General features: G+C 40.3%; 1 protein-coding gene across 1 annotated transcript in view; it reads right to left on the bottom strand.

Annotated features, from left to right (window-relative positions):
* Positions 1-13872, bottom strand: part of DUSP29 (dual specificity phosphatase 29) — a 52366-nt gene extending 38494 nt beyond the window's left edge. Inside the window, exon 1 of the mRNA XM_044662800.1 lies at positions 13826-13872. Coding sequence (XP_044518735.1) covers positions 13826-13871 — 46 coding nt within the window. The 5' untranslated portion in view covers position 13872. The remainder of the gene's footprint in view (positions 1-13825) is intronic.
* Between the last annotated feature and the right edge of the window lie 7006 nt (positions 13873-20878).

The raw sequence follows: 20878 nt of genomic DNA, 5'->3' as shown, positions 1-20878 counted from the left end.
CCTTTTGGACCAATCCTTCTCTGTCTCCTTTGTGGCTTCCCTCCTTCCCCCTTCCTAATTTCCCAACTGTGCATGCCCCCAGAATTCCAGGCTTTGTTCCTTTTCTCTCTGTTTCAGTGAAGTTAACTCATCTCTCAGAGTTACAGCTATCACTTTAGGCTGATACCTTTCTAGTCCCTTATCTCTAGTCCTCACTTCCCACCCAAGATCCTGGATACCAATTTGCCTTCAGCTCCTCTCCACAAAGATGTTTTTCCCTGACTTCCAAGTCAGCATGTACCAAACAGAGCCCATGCTTGTTAGGATAAGACTAGGACTATAGAAGCTTATTGGATACTTGTTTCTTTTTCTTTTTTTTAAATTTTCATCAAATCTAAGGAAATGTCACTGCAGGAACCAAGGTGCCATAGTGGTTGGCATACTGATCCTGGAGTCAGGAAAGCCTGACTTCCAATTCTACCTCTCACTCTCTAATCATGGGCAAGGTATTTACTTTACAATTAGCCTCAACCAACCTTTCCAATTTTATTATATGTTATTCCTCCTTCCTACATTCCCCAGTCCAACCAAAGTGGCATTCTTGCTGGCCCCATATAAAACACAATTTCTTCAGACTTTGTACTGGTGGTCTATCCCCCATGCCCAGGATGCCCTTCTATTTCCCCTCTGCTTCTAAAATCACTCATTTCCTTTAAATCTCTGTCTGAGTGCATTCTTCTACATGAAGCTTTTCCCGATTCCATCAGCAGCTATGTGCCCCACCCCAAATGTACATGTTTATTCATGAAGGTGCCTCTTTCTAATAGAATATAATTCCCATGAGGACACTGTAACATTTTTATCCTTGTATCCACAGTGAGCATCAGGGGCAAGTTACTAAATCCTTATTGATTGGCTAGTTACATCTCTGAGCTTCAGTTTTTTCATCTGTAAAATGAGCATAATAATACTTGAATTACCTACTTCACAAGGTTGTTCTGAGACTCAAATTAGATCTAAATTACCTTGCAAACTATAAAAGCTGTACTTTAGGACACTAATGCATTGTTGGTAGAGTTGTGAACTGATCCAACCATTCTGGAGGGCAATTTGGAACTTTGTCCAAAGGGCCATAAAATTGAGCACCTCTTTGATCTTGCAAAATACCACTACTGAGTCTGTCTCCCAAAGAGATAATAAAAAAGGGGAAAAAACCTACTTGTGCAAAAATATTTATAGCAGCTGTTTTTTTTTTTGATGGCAAGGAATTATGGGGATGTCCAGAGAGAATGACTGAACAAGTTGTGGTATATGTTGGTGAGGGAATACTATTGTGCTATAAGAAATGATAAGCAGGATGATTTAAGAAAAAGCTGGAAATATATGCATGAACTGATGCAGAGAAAAATAAGCAGTACTGGAAAAACATCACCCCAGTAACAGCTATACTGTATGATGATTATCTTATGCTAGGCAATGCTATCCACCTCCAGAGAAAGAACTGTTGGATTTGGATGAATGTGGATCAAAGCATACTAGCTTTGAATTGATCTGAGTGTACCTCTTACAACAGTGACCAATATGGAAGTATGTTTTGCATGATAATGTATGTATGACTCAGATCAAATTGCTTACCATCTCTGAATGGGGGGAGGGAAGAAATGGAGGGAGATGATTTGGATCTTATAAGTTAGAAAAACATGTGTTGAAAGTTATTATTAAATGTAAAATGGGAAAATAAAATATCTTTGAATTAAAAAAAAAAAGCTATACATTATGGATCAAATAGGTGAGTCCAATGCACCAACTTGACTGAAAACCACTGTGTCATGAAAAAACATTTAAACCTAAGACCACTGTCAGGAGAACAAGATCTGCCTAGGTGCTAAATAGGACAAAGCAAATGAGGACAAGGGGATCTAGTTGCCCAAGCCTGATAATGAGATGGGGAAGAAGAGGAGAGGGAAAGGGAGGGAAGAAGAAAAACCTCTTCTCTGCTCCCATTTCCTCATCTGTAAAATAAGGATAATAATCTATTTCAAAGGATTGTTGTGGGGGTCACAGCAAATGAGATGATAACAATATGTAAAGGGCTTTACATATCTCAAAACACTATGCGAATGCTAGCTATTCTTACTAAGGATTGATTCCTCAAGTACAGAGGCACAGGAAATTAATCATAGAGGATGGTGGCCAGAGTGTTGTCATCAAAGATGAAGGGGTAATTTGGGCTTGCCTCTGATCAATGTCTGCTAGTACATAATGTCCTACCAGAAGTAACAAATTTGAGCTGGCCTCAATGTATACATTGACCCACCTCTTGGGGATGTGATTGGGTCCCTGTTCTGATTTCTTTACTTTTGTCAATGGTATCACCTTTCTCCCAGTCAGTTACAAAACTTCTGCATCTTCTTGATCTCTCCTTGACATCCCATATCCAGTCTACAGCCAAATTTTATCATAATATCCCTGGCCCCTTCTTCTTCCCTCCACATCCCATTGCTCCCAATGTCTCAACATCACAACAGCCTCCTTCCCCCATTCTCTCTGCCTTTAGTCCTGCCTCCTTTCATTTTACCCAACACAACATGGCCAGACTCGTCTCCCAAAAATTCTAATTTCCCCATGTTAAGTCCCTGTTCAAAAGACTTAAAAAGTTCTTTGTTATTATGGCAAAGCTCAGCTCTTTGGTTTATAATTCAAGACTTCAATTGCTAATCATGACCTATTTATCCTTGCCTCCCACTACTCCTAATACATTGTGGTCAAGTGGAAAGAGTGCTAGTGCAGAAGACCTAATTTGGAATCCCACTTCAGATCCTCCCTACTTGGGTGAGCTTGGCAAGCTTCTTACCTCCCTTGAGCCTCAATACTTTCATCTGTAAAAGGAAAGAATTAAATTTGATGACCTCTAAGGTCCCTTCCAACTCTTAATCTATGATCCTTTTATTTACTACTCTCTGCAAAACCTTGGACAAAGTTCTAGTCCATTTCTTCATCTGAAAAATGAGGATTTAGAAATTGATGATTGTGAACATTCCTTCTAGCTCTAGAACCTATTCATGCACCATCTACACCAACCAGGCCCTTCCCATCATTGTCCTCTGTACACACCAAAACCAATCTTGCTCATGTTGTCCTTCTGGCTGACTTTACTTCCCCAACCTTCTTGACCCAGTTGGGGTCCTGCCTTGTCCTCAAGGCTTTCTCAGACTTTTTTTTGGCAACTGTGTGAAGGAGAGATTGGAGAGAGAAGAAACTTGAGGAAGACCAGTTAGAAAGCTATTATAATAGTTGCAACTATAAGAGTTAAGAATATAAACAAAGATGGCAGCTGTGTGAGCCGAGAAAAGGGATTGGATGGGAGAAGTGTTATCAAGGTAGAAATGACAAGATCTGGCAGCTATTTAGATATGAGAGTCAAAGATGACACCAAGATTATGAACCCAACTGACTGGAGGAGTGCTGAAGCCCTTAAGAATAGTAGGGAAAGGAAATGGGTTTTAGAGGAAAAGATAATGAGTTGTTTTTGGATTTGCTGAATTTGAGATGTCTACAGTCCATCTAATTCAGTGTCTAGTGGTCAATTGAAGATGTAGGCCTGGACTTTGGAAAGAAGACTAACAGTAGGTATACAGATTTTGGAGTCATCAGCATAGACACAATAACTAAATCCATATAAGCTGATCAGAGAGTCCTAGATTTAGATCTGGAAGAAACCTTAGATGTTATTGAGTCTAATCGGTCATTTTAAAGATGAGAAAGCTAAGTCACAGAGAAAGTGAATGATTTGCCCAGGGTTATTCAACTAATAAGTTTCTCAGGCAAGATTTAAACCCAGGTATTCTTGATTCTAAGCCTTCTACTATTTCTCTTACTTGAATTCAGACATATAGTATATATCATAAGTAGATTAGATTCAGAGCTAAAAGGAACTTTAGAGGCCATCTAGTCCCACAGTCTCAAATGAAGAAGATGAAGCCAGGAGAAGTTAAAAAATGTGTCCAAGGTCTCATTGGTAGTAAAAGACAGAAATGAGATTGAAACCCAGGATTTGGCTAAAAATCTATTGTTCTTTCCAAAGGTCCAATTATTTTTTCCCCCTTCAGGGTACCAGTTGATAAGTGAGCAGATATAATTATCCTCCTTGACTTTGCTCTCAAAAGTTAGGTCAATCAGATATAATCATCCTTATTTGTACAGGACAAGAGTCAGAGACAGTTATTCTTGTTTCCCTTAACAATCCATTGTGGATCTGTTATATGAATCATATTTTTTACTGTAGTTATTTGGCACTGAGAGCTGGAGTTGCTGGAGCCAGAGGATGTTGGTTTGTGCATATAAGCTACTTGGAGCTGCTTTTCTTTCCCAAGCCCTTACCACCACCCAAGTTGGGTCTGGAACGTTCTTTGAAAGGATGGGAAAAATGAAAATGTCATTATGGTTAGGTAAATTCCTTTACTGAAGACAATACTTCTTGAAAGTAAGTGAATTAAGTGAATGAAGGTAGTGGTATAAAATACCCATGCATTCATTTTTTAAAAAAATTCACTACAGTCAATACTTTCCTTCATACATCTTAAATCTGTAACGATTATTTCAAATGTGAAATAAAAGTTGCTCTGTGGCTTTTTCTTTTTTAGTTTTTAACCCAGGAATTTTTAAATTACATGTAATTTAATTCATGAAATGTAGGCTGTCATCCAAGTGTGACAGATTTTTTTTCCCTTTTAGATCAAGGGTCCTCGCAGATTGTTCACAGAAGAAAATTACATGAATTAATTTGAAATCTTTTTTTTAAGCTCTTCATTTAGAGTGGTAAGAATTGAATATTGCCTTAGGAAGCTCCAATTCCTTATAAAATCTGTTGACGTCATTAACTTATTTGATTAACTCTTCGAACAGTGTTCAAGAGTTTCAAAATGATTACTTATGAGTCCCTAATTGATTTTCCTCCATCCCAGTTTTTGGGGCAGGTCCAAGTCAGTGCAAGCCTGAAAATGACATCTGAGAACTCTAATTACATTTCCTTTTTGGCTGTGATTAGGACAAAAGTATAGTTTCTGGCGATTCCCTTGCAAAGAGGATTCTGCATGCCGCAAAGAGCCCAGAAGCAGCTGATGAGAGTCCTTTGTTTTTCTTAATGCTCAAGTGGCTGGAATATTTTCCTTGGAATTTATGAAAATATTGCTGGTAGGTTTCACAAAGTGGTAATTCAGAAATAATGGCCAATTAGTCCTCTTCTCATTAGAGTACCACTTCAGGATGCACGCTGCCATCAAGCACCCAGGGAGTTTTAAGTCTCTCAAAGGTCCTATGTTATAAAACACAAGGGGAGGAAAACAAGCTTTGAAGTCTGGCTATTGTAGAGAATTGGAATAGTTTGGGAATGGGTGCTTAGCTGTTAGGTTTGAGAAAGTCAGCCTTTTGCTTGGGTTTTTCCATTAAAATATTAGCTCCTGGAGGACCAAGAAAGGGTTCACATTTTTTTGCATCCCACAAGCTTAGCATAGCGCCTAACATTAAGATCATAAAAAATACTAGTGGGCTGTCTCAACTGACTTTCCCATCAGCTAGCTCTTCAGTTGCCTGAACTGTTGCTTGCACTTCTCCAAATCTTTCCTTTGTTCTGGCTGATTTTCATTTCTCACCAAACCAAGTCTTTTTCAGCTGATAGACATGTTGTGGAGTAGAGATTCCCTATCTGTGAGCCAAGAATCCATATTTGGGGGGTGGGGAGTGGAGAGTGGGGAGAAGATGGAATGTGGAGTTGGAAACTTATTATAAGGCTCTGTAAATCCATTTGTATAATAAGTATTGTAACTGTGATGATAATGGCTTGTTTATAGAAAATAATATAAATCTGTGCAAATAACATTTATATATAGAAAATAATATGAATCTGTTCAAATAAAACTTTGGTTTTGCAATGTTCTTTATATATATTCTCTCATTTGGTCCTTACAACAACATTATGAGGTATTATTGTTCCCATTTTACAGATGAGAATACTATGGCTCAGAGCAGTAATGTGAGTTGCCCAGGGCCATCCCATTAGTAAATTATGTCAGAGGTGGGAATTGAACCCAGTTTTTTCAGACTCCAAATCCAGCTCTCAATATGGTCATATTGACAGCTTCAATAAGTATGTAACATTACTTAGCATAATAAATAAGCAGCCACTCTTGTGTAAACCAATTAAATAACTCACATGCAAATACCTATTAATGTTTTTCAGATGTGTTTTTCAATCATTTCAGTCACGTCTGACTCTGACCCCATTTGCAGTTTTCTTGGCAAAGATACTGGAATACTTTGCCATTTCCTTCTCCAACTCATTTTACAGATGAAGAACTGAGGCAAATGGGGTTAAATGACTTGCTCAGGGTCATATAGCGATTAAATTTCTGAGGCCAGATTTGAACTCAGGAAGATGAGCCTTCCTGACTCTAGACTCTATCCACTGTGCCACCAGATGCTATTGTGATAAATAAAACAAATTCAGATTCATTTAAAAGCTTCATCTAATTTTTATCAGCTTTTTGTTATTAGGGCAATGAAAGATGACAAATCTAGGCTCCAAAAAGACTGACATACTAGAATGTTGAACCAAAAGAGGGGCATCCAAGTCCCTTGCCAGAATGCTGACACTCTGACATGGGTTCATTTGCCTCTTTTCTTCTTGGAATGACCAGCTTCTGGGGTGCATCTGATCAATGAATAGAGTGACTATGGGTGATGATGACCAGTGGTGGCACAGATTCCATTAGGGAGAGGAACAGAAAAGGAGAGAAAAAAAATCAGAGAGAGGAACCAAGACAGAGTTAGGGAGAAGAATAGCCATCAACAGTGCTGGAAGTTCTATCTCCTGTAGCTTCTCCTCTTCCAGGAAGCCTTAAAATTCTTCTATTGTGTCATTACTAAAGCTCTGAAGCCAGGAGGAGAATTCAAGCCAAAGCAGAGGGGAAACTGTTTGTTCCTGCCCTGCTGAGGCTGGATAGGGCATGACAAAACCCAAGGATGATGGAGGCTGGCAATGACTGACCCTGCAGCATCTGTAGAAACAAGTGGCATTAGTACTTACCGCACTATTGAAGCATCTTTGATCAGCCCCTAAATGGCAACTAGTCACCTACTTCCCTAGCAAGAGGTTAAAATAGACACCAATTTGAGATATGGAATTTCCAAGGAAGGCTAGAGCTGGGAAATGTTTGGAATGTCACATTTTAAAATGCAAATAACTAATGCTTTTCTTGATTTTATCATGTATTTCCTAATCCAATTTAACTGTTGCTTTATCATGATCATTTAGGTTTCAGTGTTCAAAACAACAAATCTAGCAGCAATGGCACTGAAGTTCTCTTGATTGATAAGCATTTTTAGACAAACAAGTCTAGAACTTAAAAGAAAGGACAGTGTACAGGTAAAATTTAATAGCGATAAATGTAAAGTCTTTCCTTTGATCTAAAAAATCAATATAAATCTAAGCTTGGCTAGATTTCAGTTCATATGTGTGTTTTTGTGAATTGTAAGTTCTTGCTGTTGTGAGAGAAAAGTGAGTAGGAGCAGGAAAAAGAGAAGGATTTGGAATAGAGGAGAAGGAATTGTGAACAAGAAGATATGATGGTAGTCAGAGATTGAATCTAAGGAGGGAGATTTGGGAGTACTTAAGAAGGAATTGAAAGAGAAGGATTTGAGGTAAGGGAGAAAGAAAAAGTTATAAGGAAGTTGATAAAGTGAAGGAAAGGAGGTTAAATGTGGCAACTGGAGTGCTGACAAGCTGAGAAATTATTAATGAGGTTGAGAGAATTCTCTAAAGAAATTCACAAGGGCTACCAGCAAGAACTACAAAGGACTAAGGATGGTCATTCCCGGGAATATGGAAAGAAAGACAAATTTGTAGTGATAAGTTTACAGTGTGCTGCTTGTTTTTCTTTCTGTCATAGCCAAAGAATCATCATTTGTGCTCCACCGTCAGGTTGATCTCCCTCTTAGAACAGACAATAAAGAAGCTTGAAGAATTCCTTTCCAAAGGAAATTCTCTGTAAATTAACAGAGAGAATTAAGTGTTCCTTTAAAACAAGAAAGACTTCAATGTGAAAACGAAAAGGAAAAGGACCAGAAGGAGCAATGTTGAATTTTAACTTAGGTCAGAAGACCAAAGAGTAGAAAAATGTGTCATGGAAGAGAAGAGTATGAAGGACCCCTGAACATTTTCATATGAAACTCTTTATGAAAAAGAAAAAGAGTGAAAGGGAAGAGGAGATGAAAGAAGGAAAAAGGAAGAAAGGAAGGAAGGAAGGAATGGATAGATGGATGGATGGATGTGGGTTCACAGGTGCCATCAAGTGAGAGATGATCCTGTAAGGATTAGAGGGAAAAGATAAGCAGTGGTAGTTAGAGATTCCCTACTGAAGAATAAAAAGTCACAAAACTGAAATTCATAAATTACAGGACTGCCCAAGTTATTCTTCCTCAAGAAACCATAGTACCTCCCTATTTAGATCAAAAATCAAAAATTTAGATCAAAACTTCTCTGTTTACATTTAAAGCCTTTCATAATCTTTCCTTCCAGATACTTTACCTTACTTTCTCTCCCACACATCCCTATCCTGTGAGGCTGGACTACCTAGTACATGCCCTCTGTGTTATACCTAGAAGGCTCTCTCACATCTTGTTCACTTCCTGGAATCCTTAACTTCTTTTTTAGCACAAGGGCTACCTCCCACAGAATGACTTTCCTACACTCTCTCTTCCCTTACTCCAACCAAAATGATTTTGTGTATGTAGGAGGATGAGGGTTGGTTCCTATCCAGTTGATTCTCCAACCCCAACTAATAGGTTCCACCCCCACCTGGTCCCCAGACAGTTGTTGGAATCACAGAAGGGAACAGGAAATGATGAGGTGTTAATGTGTTAAGAGGAGTGTAAAGATATATCCCTTTACAGAGTGCAAAGAAGTTTCTCTGATGGAATCAGAGGGGCAGCTTGCCATTGGCTGCCTGACGATGGACCAACACTGATGGCTCTTTTTCAAAAAGCCTGTCAGGTTGTGGTATATGGTTGTAATGGAATACTGTTGTGCCATAATAAATGATGAATAGGTTGGTTTCAGAAAAACCTGGAAAGACTTACGTGCACTGATGCAAAGTGAAGTGAGCAGAACCAGAAGAACATTGTATACAGTAATAGAAAGTAAATAGCAATACAAGCAAATCAGTAATGCAAGGAAGGATCCAAGAGAACCCCAAGGGACACATGATTTTTAAAAAATGCTCTCCACAGCCATAGAAGAAACAGAGTCTAATTGCAGATCAAAGCATTTTTCACTTTATTTCCTTCATGAGTTTTTTCTGGTATGTGGTGTGTTTTCTTTCAAGGCATGAGTTATATGGAAATATGTATTGTATGACAGCACTGGTATAGCCTGTATCAAACTATTTACCATCTCGAGGAAGGAGGGAGACAATCTGGATTGCAAAATTGCAAAAAAAAATGTTTCTCTGTATTATTAAAAAAATCTTTAAACAAATTTCTTAAAAATCTTGTCACCTCTGATAGACTTTGGGGATTCTAAATGTGTGTTCTCCACCTTTCTGGATCACCAAGTTTACCAGTTGTTGACATATGGCAAAAAAAATGATATTTTTTAATATGTAACCAGGGGCTTAGACCCTATTTGCTTAAAACTTATTGATGGAAGTCAATTACTCAATGCCTACATAAGGAAGCTTGAGAGAGAACTTGGTCTTCTGGCCTCCAAGTTTGAGAGAGAAGATCTCTGGTTCTAGATTCTCTTCAAAAAGAGGTACCTGATGGAAGGAGTTGGTAGGTACAGAAGCCTTTCTAACCTTAGCTTACTACACAAGACTGTTTTTCTCCTGTCAGGTACCTCCTCCTAAAGAGATTCTGGATCCCCAAGTCTTCTCTCTTAAAGCTGGAAGTCAGAAGATCAGGGTCTCTCTCCTCTTTCAAGCTCTCATCAACTTCATCCCTCATGCAGACATTGAGTAATTGTGGTTGTTGTTGTTGTTGAGTCATTGTAGTAGTAATCAACTCTCTGGGATCCCATTTGGGATTTTCTTGGCAAAGACACTGGAGTGCTTTGCCATTTCCTTCTCCTGCTTATTTTACAGGTGAAGAAACTGAGTCAAATAGGGCTAAATGACTTGCCTAGGGCCATATATCGAATCAGACTTGATTTGAACTTGGGTCTTTCTGACTCCAATCCTTCATATTCTATCCACTTGTTGCCTCACCAATGAGAACAGTCTTATACAATTGGGCATTGAGCCCCTGGTCATGTTTATAACCATGAATTTGGGGGTAAGTATTGTCCCCAGACCCACTAATCATGGTAAGTCTGTACCCTCATGGAAGAAGGTTAGTTTCCAGATGATTTAAGGACTGTGACAACACAGATGGCAATAAAGATCTTAATTTAGTACAAAATACTCAAAAGGACTCAAATCATTAGAGACCTATCCAGACATGGCAACTGATTAAATATGGCAGATGAGGGGAGAGAGAAAAGTAAGGCTAACCTCAAATTTGCAAACCTAAGTGACTAGAAGCAAATAGAGAGCCAGGGTGTCTATAGAGATGGTTTCCATAAATGATCCAGCCCATTTATTTGATGAAACTTGACTCAGTGCCTGGGCAATGGAACCATGGAATTTTCCTATTAGACAAGTTCATCCTTCCTCTAAGCAGTCTCTCTGTGGCTACTCTGGGGAAATGTGCCCACACTGGGGTCAGCCCAGTCTGGGTGAGAACATAGTGAACTTCTCACTGATGATAGAAATTCTACCTCAATTCACCCTCTGGACTTACTTACTAATGCCTCAGTGCCCTCCCATAGGGGCTTCAGAAACTCAACATTTCTTTGTAGAATCTTAACTATTACCTCCTAGTTAATCATGAGTCAGGCCCCTGGGACTCATTAGGGGGTGCCCAGCAAAAAAACAACAACAATGAGCTCTGATCCTCCATGTGGGAGGCCTGAAAGCTTTCTGATTCCTGCCCTGGCCTTCCCTGCAGAGGGTTTCTTCCCCAGCTCTGTTATTTTCTGGGACTTTATTCCCAAAAGGAGACTTAGTGAAGTCCAGAGAGATGACAAATCAGCCACAGGGAGTCTGTCTGCACCAGTTTGCCCCTGCAGTCCCAGGCAAAGAAGACTGGCTCCATGTGGTCAGTGAAGGGGCTGCCTTCATCAAAGAGATCCATAGCATTGGCTTTGAAATGAGAAGAGGACCTAAGGTCTCAATCCTAATTCCACCGCCACTTACCACCTATGTGTCTTTGGGCAAAATATTTAATTTCTTCATTCCTCCCTGGCAAAATTAAGGGGATTAGACTAGATGAAAGGTTCTTCACCTGGATCGCAGTGATTCCTAGGTAGATTTCAGAGAGGGCAATGAACTAGATGGGGGGAAATAATGATGTTTCAATATAAGTTGTTTTCCTTTACAATCCAACATATTTTATTTTGTACATTTAAAAATATTATTCTGACAAAAGGGTTGTAGGCTTCCCTAGACTTCCAAGAGGGTCCATGACCCAAACCAAAAGGGTTAAGAAGTCCTATACTAGATGACCCCTAAGATCTCTTCTAATGCTGAATCTCCTGTGTACTCTATTACCCACTCATCTTCATGCCAGTCTAATGCCCATATTTAAGTCCCTTCTCTTCTCTCTGTCCCCATCCCTAGAGGATGTGGCCCCAAACTTTATGCTCTGTTCATCTGAGAGAAATGTTATTTTACAGGGAACAGAGTGATTTTCTTCAGAGAAGAGCAGAATCCAGTCCTAATTAAATTCTGCTGAAGGGGGGGAAAAACCCCAACCCATTCAATGTCTGGTATCTGCTCACACCAATTATTTTAAATAAAAGGACTTGCTGTCCTCTTCTTGAATGCACACCTCCCACTTCTAAACATCATTCTATTCACAAGCTATGAGACAGTCCCTCAATGGTGACTATTGGGTTCCAGGTACAGGAGTGCTTTCTGAGTCACAGTTGAAGGGACACCATGATCTAATAGGAAGAGCTCTGGACTGGGAACAGGACACTGTCCTGGATAGAACTCTCAAGATTTGGCAAGGAGATTAAATGGCAAGTTTAAAGTGTGGGGCAAGGATCAGGAAAGAGTCCTCAGATCATCATTCTAAGACAAATGAAAGTGGGCAAAGACCCTGGGGATAGAAGGTCCAGGGTAATGCCTCCTGATAGGGAAACAGAGATTCCAGGACACCCATCTCCCAAGAGATGAGGACCACCATGAGGATATTGTTTGAAGGATAATGGGAAAGGAAGGAAGGAAGAAGATGGCAGGGATTGGGAAGAGCTGTTCTGTCAGTTTCCTATTTTATTTAATTATTTCTGGAATTTGGGTGCTAAGTGTAACCACCTGGTTAAAGGGCAGCTAGGTGGGGCAGTCAATAGTGCCAGACTTAGAGTTGGGGAAGACTCATCTTCATGATGATGAAGACTCTGGGCAAGCCACTTAACCTTGTTTGCCTCAGTTTCCTCATTTCTAAAATGAACTGGAGAAAGAAATGGCAAACCACCCTAATATCTCTACCGAAAAAATTCCAAATGGTGTCCCAAAGAGTCAGGCATGACTGAGACAAACAACAAACTGGTTAGATTGTAGTAGTCCTCTGAGGTCTACTTTGCTGCCAGAGACCTATGATGTGGCCTCAGGCAAGTCAATTCTCCTCTAGTCTTAGACTCCCCCTGGGTAAAATGGCCCTTCTCACCTCTCAAGGTTCAAATGAAGTTAAAATAAGGTCATAATTAGAATAATGCTCTAGTGACCACAGACATAGTTCCTAGCTGTGTGGCTGTGGCCAAGTCTCCTAATTCTGTTTGCCTAGCAGTTGCCCTTCTGTCTTAGAGTTGTCACTAAGACAGAAAGTAAGGATTAAAAAAAATAAAAGAAGAAAAATACTTTAGGGTAAAAGCATGGTACAAAGGATTAGAATTACAGCTAGAAAACACTCCAGAAGCTGCCAAAGTCTGAAGTCATTCATTTTACAAATGAGGAAACTGAGACATGAGTGAGAAGAATTATATGACTTGTTTAAAGACATATAAATAGTAAATACCAGATGTGGAATTTGAACACAAGTCCTCTGGGTTCTTTCCACTATATCATACACATATGAGATGGTATAATAGACCTACCAAATCTAATAATTAATAAACTTTCAGCTCTCATTTACTTTATAGCCTCATTTGAAATTCAGTGGCACTCACTGTCAAGGATTCCTTGAATTCATTCCCTTAATAGGTTTCTTGGCCAAACCAGCGAATTTAAAGTGGAAAGCACCAGAATTTGATACGCCACCCATGTCTCACTAGGACCCATAGAACTTTCCACTGCAGTCTCATCCTGGAGAAAGGGTGATTGGACTCAAGGGATCATATTTGAAGGGAAGAAGACGAATCTTCAGACCAAAAGGAAGTCTCTTAGTTTAGGACAAAGCCACTGAAAAGAAAGAGCAGGCTCAGGCTGACTCTGTCCAAGGGGACCTGATAACCAAATCAGAGGAGAAGCATTTGTAGAAACTTCTGGTTTCTTGGGACAATTTCCTCCTGTTTAACCGAGAACCTCTGTGAGCAAGAGTTTCAGCTCAAATCTAGCCTCACACACTCCAGTTTTGAACCCCTAGTCTTCATATCTCATTCATGGCTGCTGGGGGAGGGGATGCCTCTTTGCCCCTAAACTCCCTTAGCGAAGACAACATTTGTCCCTTTCCTTCACCTCCCAGCATCCTAGGGAAACACACAAGTGGTGCCAAGCAGAAGCCCTGCCAAGCTTTCCCTCCTGGATTGGCTTACCTGTGAGCACCAGGAGTGCCGGAGGGAGCAGGTATCCCAGTTGCATGTCCCAGAGCCCCACAGGCGACCTTACCAGCTTGGAAACCAGAGCCTATTTTTAGGGGCGGATTTGCTGACTCTGACCATGTGTGCTGCCCAGCCCAAGAGGAGCCCGCTCTGCATCTGTTGGGGAAACTATTCCCAGACGCCACCTGAAACCTTAGAGTCAAGTGAGTCAGGTAAGCTGGTGCTCCTGGGCCACTTCAAGAAGCAGCAAGAGACAATGGGTGCCAGTCTGGTTCTGATCTTTGGAGAGGATGAAGAGACTCCTCCTAAGAGGCAGAACAATTAGTGGAAAAAGCACTGATTTGGAGTCGGAAGACCCGGGTTCAAATCCTATCTCAGCTTTGTGATTCTGGACAAGTCACTAAACCTCTGCCTCATTTTCTTCAACTATAAAATGGAAATAATAATAATTACATCTACCTCAGGGTTGTTATAAGCATCAAATGACATATTTGTAAAGCATTTAGCATAGTCCTCATATATAATAGGCGCTTAATAAATGTTCTTTTCCTTCCTTTCAGCTCTAAATCTCTGATCTTCCTGTTTGACTTTTGGGAGAGTTCAAGTTTCTGAGTGGCTTCTGCCTGCATCCTTGGGTGAGTGAAGGCTGCCAGAGAGGCCACACACAAGAGCTCTAACTAGACAAGGACAGCTGGAACTTTTCCCAAGTCCCTGAATTTTAAAGGTACTGATAAGACTTTCAGCCTTTCAGCAGTGTAGGAACAATTGAGTGTTTCACAGTTAGCAAGAATAACTAGTTAAACAGGAAGAAAGTAGAGGCAAGCTCCTATCTACCTCAATATGTTTGATGTTGAGGTCTGTGGGATTTATGCTGAAATTCCGAGTTGTATCTCTGGTGTACATTTTAAGTTCTTTTTTTTCCCCCTTCATTTTATTCCAGTGACAAATTTATGCATAAGTTTTCCATGGTTACATGATTCATGTTGGCTCCCTCCTCTCTTCCCTCCCCTCTCCCAGAGTTGACAAGCAATTCCATTAGGTTATACATGTACATTTTAAGTTCTGAGCATAAATAAGACAAAGCCTCAATGAGGGAAAGTTATACCCATAGCAAAGAGGAATTTAAACTCTTCTGGTTCAACCTTTGCTTGTAATGTCTCCTTAAGGGAGGGGAGCTCCATCCCTTGGGTTAAGAGAAAACATATACATTTTGTCTTGTTTTTCCCTCAGCTGGGGTAGGGTGGGGTGGTTGGACTACACCTCCTGTAGAAAAAGATAACACAAAATCTGAGCAGAGACCAAACCTCAAAACTGAAATTCTCAGTCGCCAATGTTATATATTGGACCTGCTCGAGCCTACGGGAAAGAGAAATCCACTTTCTCTTGGGATGGCAAATGCCAACAATCAGGGTACCCTTTGGAAGAAGCTTAGCACTGGCCAGTGCAGGGATTTATTTTACTTTGTTATTCATGGTATAACAGGGGATTTTATTTTTCTTACTTTCTCAAGTTGATGGGAGATGGAAGGTGATGAGGGAAAAAGTGAGAGGGAAAGAATCAGATGTGAAAATAAAATAAAACTTAGCATTTAGAAAGGTTAAGAGCTTATTTGTGTCTTCTATATATCAAATCACCACTCCATGAAGAGCTGATTTTGAGTTCGGATCTGATGGATCCGCCTGGTAGAGTGGATAAAACACTGAACCCAACATCAAGAGACTGGTTCAAATCCTATCTCAGAATGTGTGATCGTGGATTAAGTCACTCTGAGACTTCTCAATTGTCTTTTTCTCACTTACAAAAAAAGGGGGGGGATTATAATACCTTTTTCCAGGGAGGTTGTGAAGAAAGAGTGTTCCAGTTCTTTTAACAGAATTCCTTAAGGGTAGGGGCTGGGGTTTTTTCCCTTCAAACTCTTCCCATCTGTCTTAGAGTTAATACTAAATATTGGTTCTAAAATAGTAAGAGCTAGGCAATTGGAGTTAAGTGACTTGCCCAGGGTCACACAGTTAGGAAGTATCCAGAGACCAGAGCCTCCCATCTCAAAGCCTGGTGCTCTATCCCCTGAACCTCCTAATTGCCCTTTAGTGGCTGTTTTTGTTTGGTTTGGTTTGGTTTTTTTGCTATTAGCATTATATATTCAGGAGTAAGGAAGAGACCTGAATACAGTAGGTGTTTAATTAATTCTTCTTGTATTATCTTACCTGTACTCATTTGTGTTTCCATGATGCTTTCTAGTTTAAGAAATAAGCCCTCTCACAAGAGATTCATATAGTCCCTGTACAGAAGACACACCCAACTCATGTAACACTTTGCCTAGAGAGATTAACAGCATGAGTTGTGAGAGAAGAGCTAAGAAAAGTCATGGGGGGAAAGCCTGTCCCTGTGACTCTGGGAGTGGTCACCTCCCTCACACTACCTGGAGGGGATGAAGTGCCCTTGTGTCTCTTCCCTTGCCACTTCCATCACTACCTTCTTGCCAGACTCCCCAGATCCCAGTTCTGAAGTCTCTGGGTGGCAGCATTCTGCACAGGCTGACCTTCTCAGATATACAGAGCAATATTACTGCTGCCTCAGCCCTGTTGCTGCCAGTCTGCCTAGTCTTACATTCTCACTGGAAGCCACTAGTCCACAATTCCCTCCTTCTGCCTCTTCTGCCCTTTGGCTTCCTTCTTGTCCTTAACTAGTCCTGCTCCTGGTCATGCTAAGCGCATGGCCAGAGCAGCATCTCTCTCTGACCTTGCCACCTTGCACAGCTGCCTCCAGTGTCTCCAGCCGACTCAGTTCTTCTGAGCATTTTTTAGTTGTCCACTGCCATTACTGTTCCTTCCACTCGGAACAGCTGTCCTGGGCCCACAGCAATTAAGACTATTTCATTCAGATAAGGACTTTGAGAGACAATTCAACGTCCCCCCCCCCCCCCGCTGCGATCAGAAAGAGACTTTTCTAAAAGAATGAAGAAAACAAACCAACAAAACCCCTGAAAGACTGATTATTTTTCAAAGGAATTCTATTACTCCTTTGATAGAAAACAAAAAGGCTCCCCACCCCATAGACTGGGTAGATACTTGTAGAGAACTGTTAGGAGAAAATGGACAATAGTCATTTAGGATGGATGGTCAGTGATCTTTACTGTTGGAGATAACTCCTGAATCAATAAGATCACAGATATACTAGAATATGGTAGCCTGGCCTCTCTGCAGTTATGGACCCCTCAGATCTACCCAAAGTTCAAGGCACATTTTGAGTGAGCAATCTCTCAAACCAACATAGCTCATGCGATTATGCTAATAATTATTTTACCAAGCCAACCAGAAGTTTGGATGATGAGGTCTTCTGAATGCTCCAACTTGTGGATGACATTGTGTCAAATGTATCAAATCTCAGAATGCTATAGATTCTACTGGCAGATCTGCATAATCACACAAAAGAGTTTGGTCTGACCATTCACACAGTAAACCAAATGGATGAAGAATCTCTATGGAGTGGATTATAACCTTTATTTGGATGGACAACCTATAGTGTTTATCCATTAGTATATATAGCTACAAAAAAAGTACAGATGGCCAGAAGGAACAGAGTTAGTTAGTTTCAGGAAATTAGAAAGCTCCTTTAATGACTCCAAATTTTCCAGAAAAGCAAAAATCCTTCTTTTTTAATGTCACCATTCTACCAATGCTGTGGCATGATAGAGGATCATAGAACACAACAGTCTGAAGAATTAACAATAAATATCACAAAGAGGGCAAAGGAGAGAGGCACACGGTAGATGTGAACAGGCAACAATATATAACCAATGAAGAACTCTGAAGAACAAGAATAAAAGATTTAATAATACATAATAGAAAATAATAATATTGTAATATATAATATTATTTTATATGTTTAAAAGAAGATGATCTAGTTATGTAGCAAAAGCAAAGGACAACAGGTAGACGGAGAGATAGATGTCCCACTGGTACTCTCATACAATATAAGAAAGCAAAGTCCTCCAGGGCATTGGCTAGCTTCCTTCTGGGGACCTCAGGGGAGGATGATACAAAAATCATACAAGACGGGCAGGATATGGATATATTGAAAGCTCCATTGTTGGAAGGAATTTTCAAAATGATGAGATCACAAAGACATTGAAGCATTTGAATATAACAAAATAAATGACAAGGAATTTTACCTCCAAATGGTCAAACCATATGAAGTTATGTTCCACAGAATCCCATATTACTGTGGAACAGAAAATACACATAAAATCATGCTGATCCAAGAAGCACATATTTTCAGGATATATGTGTGGGAAACATGCATGGAAGAAGTTGCATGTATAGAAACATACATTTCATCCTAGGGCTGCATCCCCTCTAGAATTCTCCCTTGCTTCCAGCACTGCTGCCTTTTTCCTTGCAAAGTTTCTGATGTCATCTACCAGTCTGGTGATATCATTGGGTTGCAAACTGCTTTTTCCACTGGTCCATTCTCTCCACTGTGCTGATGTACATTAAGTCTCTGCTGCTGTCACAGGTTAGCTCTCCATTGAATTGTAGCTTTGGGGTTAGGAAATTCTGCTTTTTTTAGTTTATCATCTCAGCAGCTTTCTCAGATCTAAAAATTCAAACTCTGCAGTCAACAAGGAAGCACTCAGGCTTCCTGTGTGACTGTAGGCAAGTCACTTAATCTTCATTTGCCTCAGTTTCTTCAACTATAAAATGGGGAAAATAATAATAACACCTATCTCGAAGGGTTGTTGTGCGAATCAAATGAAATGATGCTTATAAAATGATAAGCACAGTGCCTGGCACATAGTAAGAACTTAATAAATGTTTATTCTTTTCCTTATTCTTTTCCCCTTTTCCTTAGACTATGATCTTGAAGCTGTCTTGGAAAATTCTTTTTAACTTCCATTATGCCTCTCTGTTCGATACAAGTCACACTAGGAGCTTTATCTAAGGAGACAGATTGGCTGGAAGGGATAGCCAACCTTTATTCTATTTTCTTGCCAACAGGGAAATGAGTACTCTCCTTATCATTACAAGTACATATAATAAAAATTATGATTTTTTCCCTGTCATCTGTAAGACCTTGGACAAGTCACTTTTTGTCTCTATCTATAATAATCATCATCATTAACATTAACTGATAATCACTAACATTTATTAATAATCACTAACATATTCCTGGCTCCTGGTAAGGACTTAAAAATACTTGTTGCTTTACCTTACAAGGAAGTCTTTGAGGTAGGGAAAGGAGTGTATCTGTAAATAGCTGATGTAAAAAAAATGCATGTGACTATCTATCTTTCTAATGATCTATCTCTATTTTTAAGTAAGGACATTTGCTATTCTTTGTCTCAACTTTCCCTAGTCCTATGAGTAAAGGCCAGCGTTCCTCTCTTCTCACCTGGTCTGGACCATAACTCATCTAAACTAGGCAAGTGGCTGTTTGCCACTTGGCTGCTTTATTTATTCTGAGTCTCTTACTTGCACCAAAGAAGGCCTGGGTAGTTGTGGAGGTTCAGGCCCCAGCAGGAAGCTGGCCAAAGCAGATATCCATTCCAAGAGAATCATCTTCATTTTCAAATTGCTACCCCTCTTTCTCTCCCTTCCTGACCCCATGTCTTTGGACAGGATACACCAAGTTTCCAAAAAAGATGGGATGTGTCCAGGTATAAAGCACCCAAGCTGACAGCCCAGGACCTACTCAACAGCCACTGTCTCTGTGAAACATAGCGGATAGCATGAACTGTAAGTTAGACATCAGAATGGGAATTGTCTCACAAAATAGAAAGAATTCTTAAAAAAAATTAAGCCTGGCAGGTAGAATGAGGCAGTAACTAGGTCCTGGTGGGCAGCTGTATTCTGGCTCCTCTTTCACCTGGTCCATTCCCTCTCTTCCTCTGGATATGGGGAAAGGCTGGTCATTTAGCTCCCACATACCATTCCCAGGGACCTGGGTTCCATGAAAAGACAGAGAGGGTGGAGAACACTCCAGCACATCTATTGTATGCTTCAGTAGATGTTTTATAATAGGTAACAAGAGAGTGGAGGCTGTGGGAATGTCTGATCGATGTGATGACAAAGTATTTGGAGTGAAATCTTGAGTGCTTTGGATGTTACAATGAAATAGATATCTCTGTTTATCTCCCCGGCTGTCAAAACAATTGGAGCACCTGCTATCTCTCTCCTGTCAAAATTGCTGCTCAGGACTTTATTTCAACCCCCAGAGATATTTGGATCAAGGGTGTTGGCATGTGCCTCCCCTCCTTAGACTCTGCGCCTCTGCCCTCTCCCTACAAGGATGAGTTATTGTTCAACGTCCAAAGGGATCTCTGTGGTTAGCTCTGCCCTGGTCTTGGCGAGCCCCCATCAGCTGAACTCCATAAACCAGCTAATGTCCAAGAATGGCAAGCCAAACATTCAGCTGTGATAGCTCTTCGGACCCTAGAACCAAATGGTCAGTTTGACTAACTAATGGTTACTTTTTATTCATTTTACAAATAGTTAACTAAGTTAATTCTCCTTCCTCCAGGTTGGAAGGAGGGAAGGCAATTGGTATATCAAAAAGACGTTGATTGAGCGTGCCAAAAGGGATAAGGAGGGTTTGGGTTTATTCTTTTGCTCCCAAGGCTGTTTTAATACACTTTGGAGAAGCAGAGTCCTTAATGAGGACAGCAGCCATCAATTAAGTGGATCCACTGTGATGAGGTTTAGAACCAAAGTGATAGCACAGTCACGGTCTAATACTTTGCTGACCACTGGTGAACATTAGCCAGTTCACACTTTGACAGATACTTTAGCTCTGACCCTCCCTTTGGACCGTTTCCATTTGAAACAGCAGCTGCATTCAGAGAGCTGGTTCAGTGTAATGGAAAGAACCCTAGACCTGGAGTTCAAGTGCCCCCTTTGATTCTTATTTGCTCCGTGGCCATAGGCAGCAACTCATTTAATTTCTCTGAGCCTCAGGCTAATGGATATAATATAATACAGAATTATTGTGGGGATCAAATGAGTCAGCTCCCAGAAAGCACTTGACAAACTTGAAAGCACCATATCTGTC

Source organism: Gracilinanus agilis, chromosome 2 (assembly GCF_016433145.1).
Source record: "Gracilinanus agilis isolate LMUSP501 chromosome 2, AgileGrace, whole genome shotgun sequence".
In the NCBI taxonomy this organism is placed as follows: domain Eukaryota; kingdom Metazoa; phylum Chordata; class Mammalia; order Didelphimorphia; family Didelphidae; genus Gracilinanus; species Gracilinanus agilis.
The sequence above is the reverse complement of the archived record's forward strand: the minus strand, read 5'-3'. Positions and strand labels throughout refer to the sequence as shown.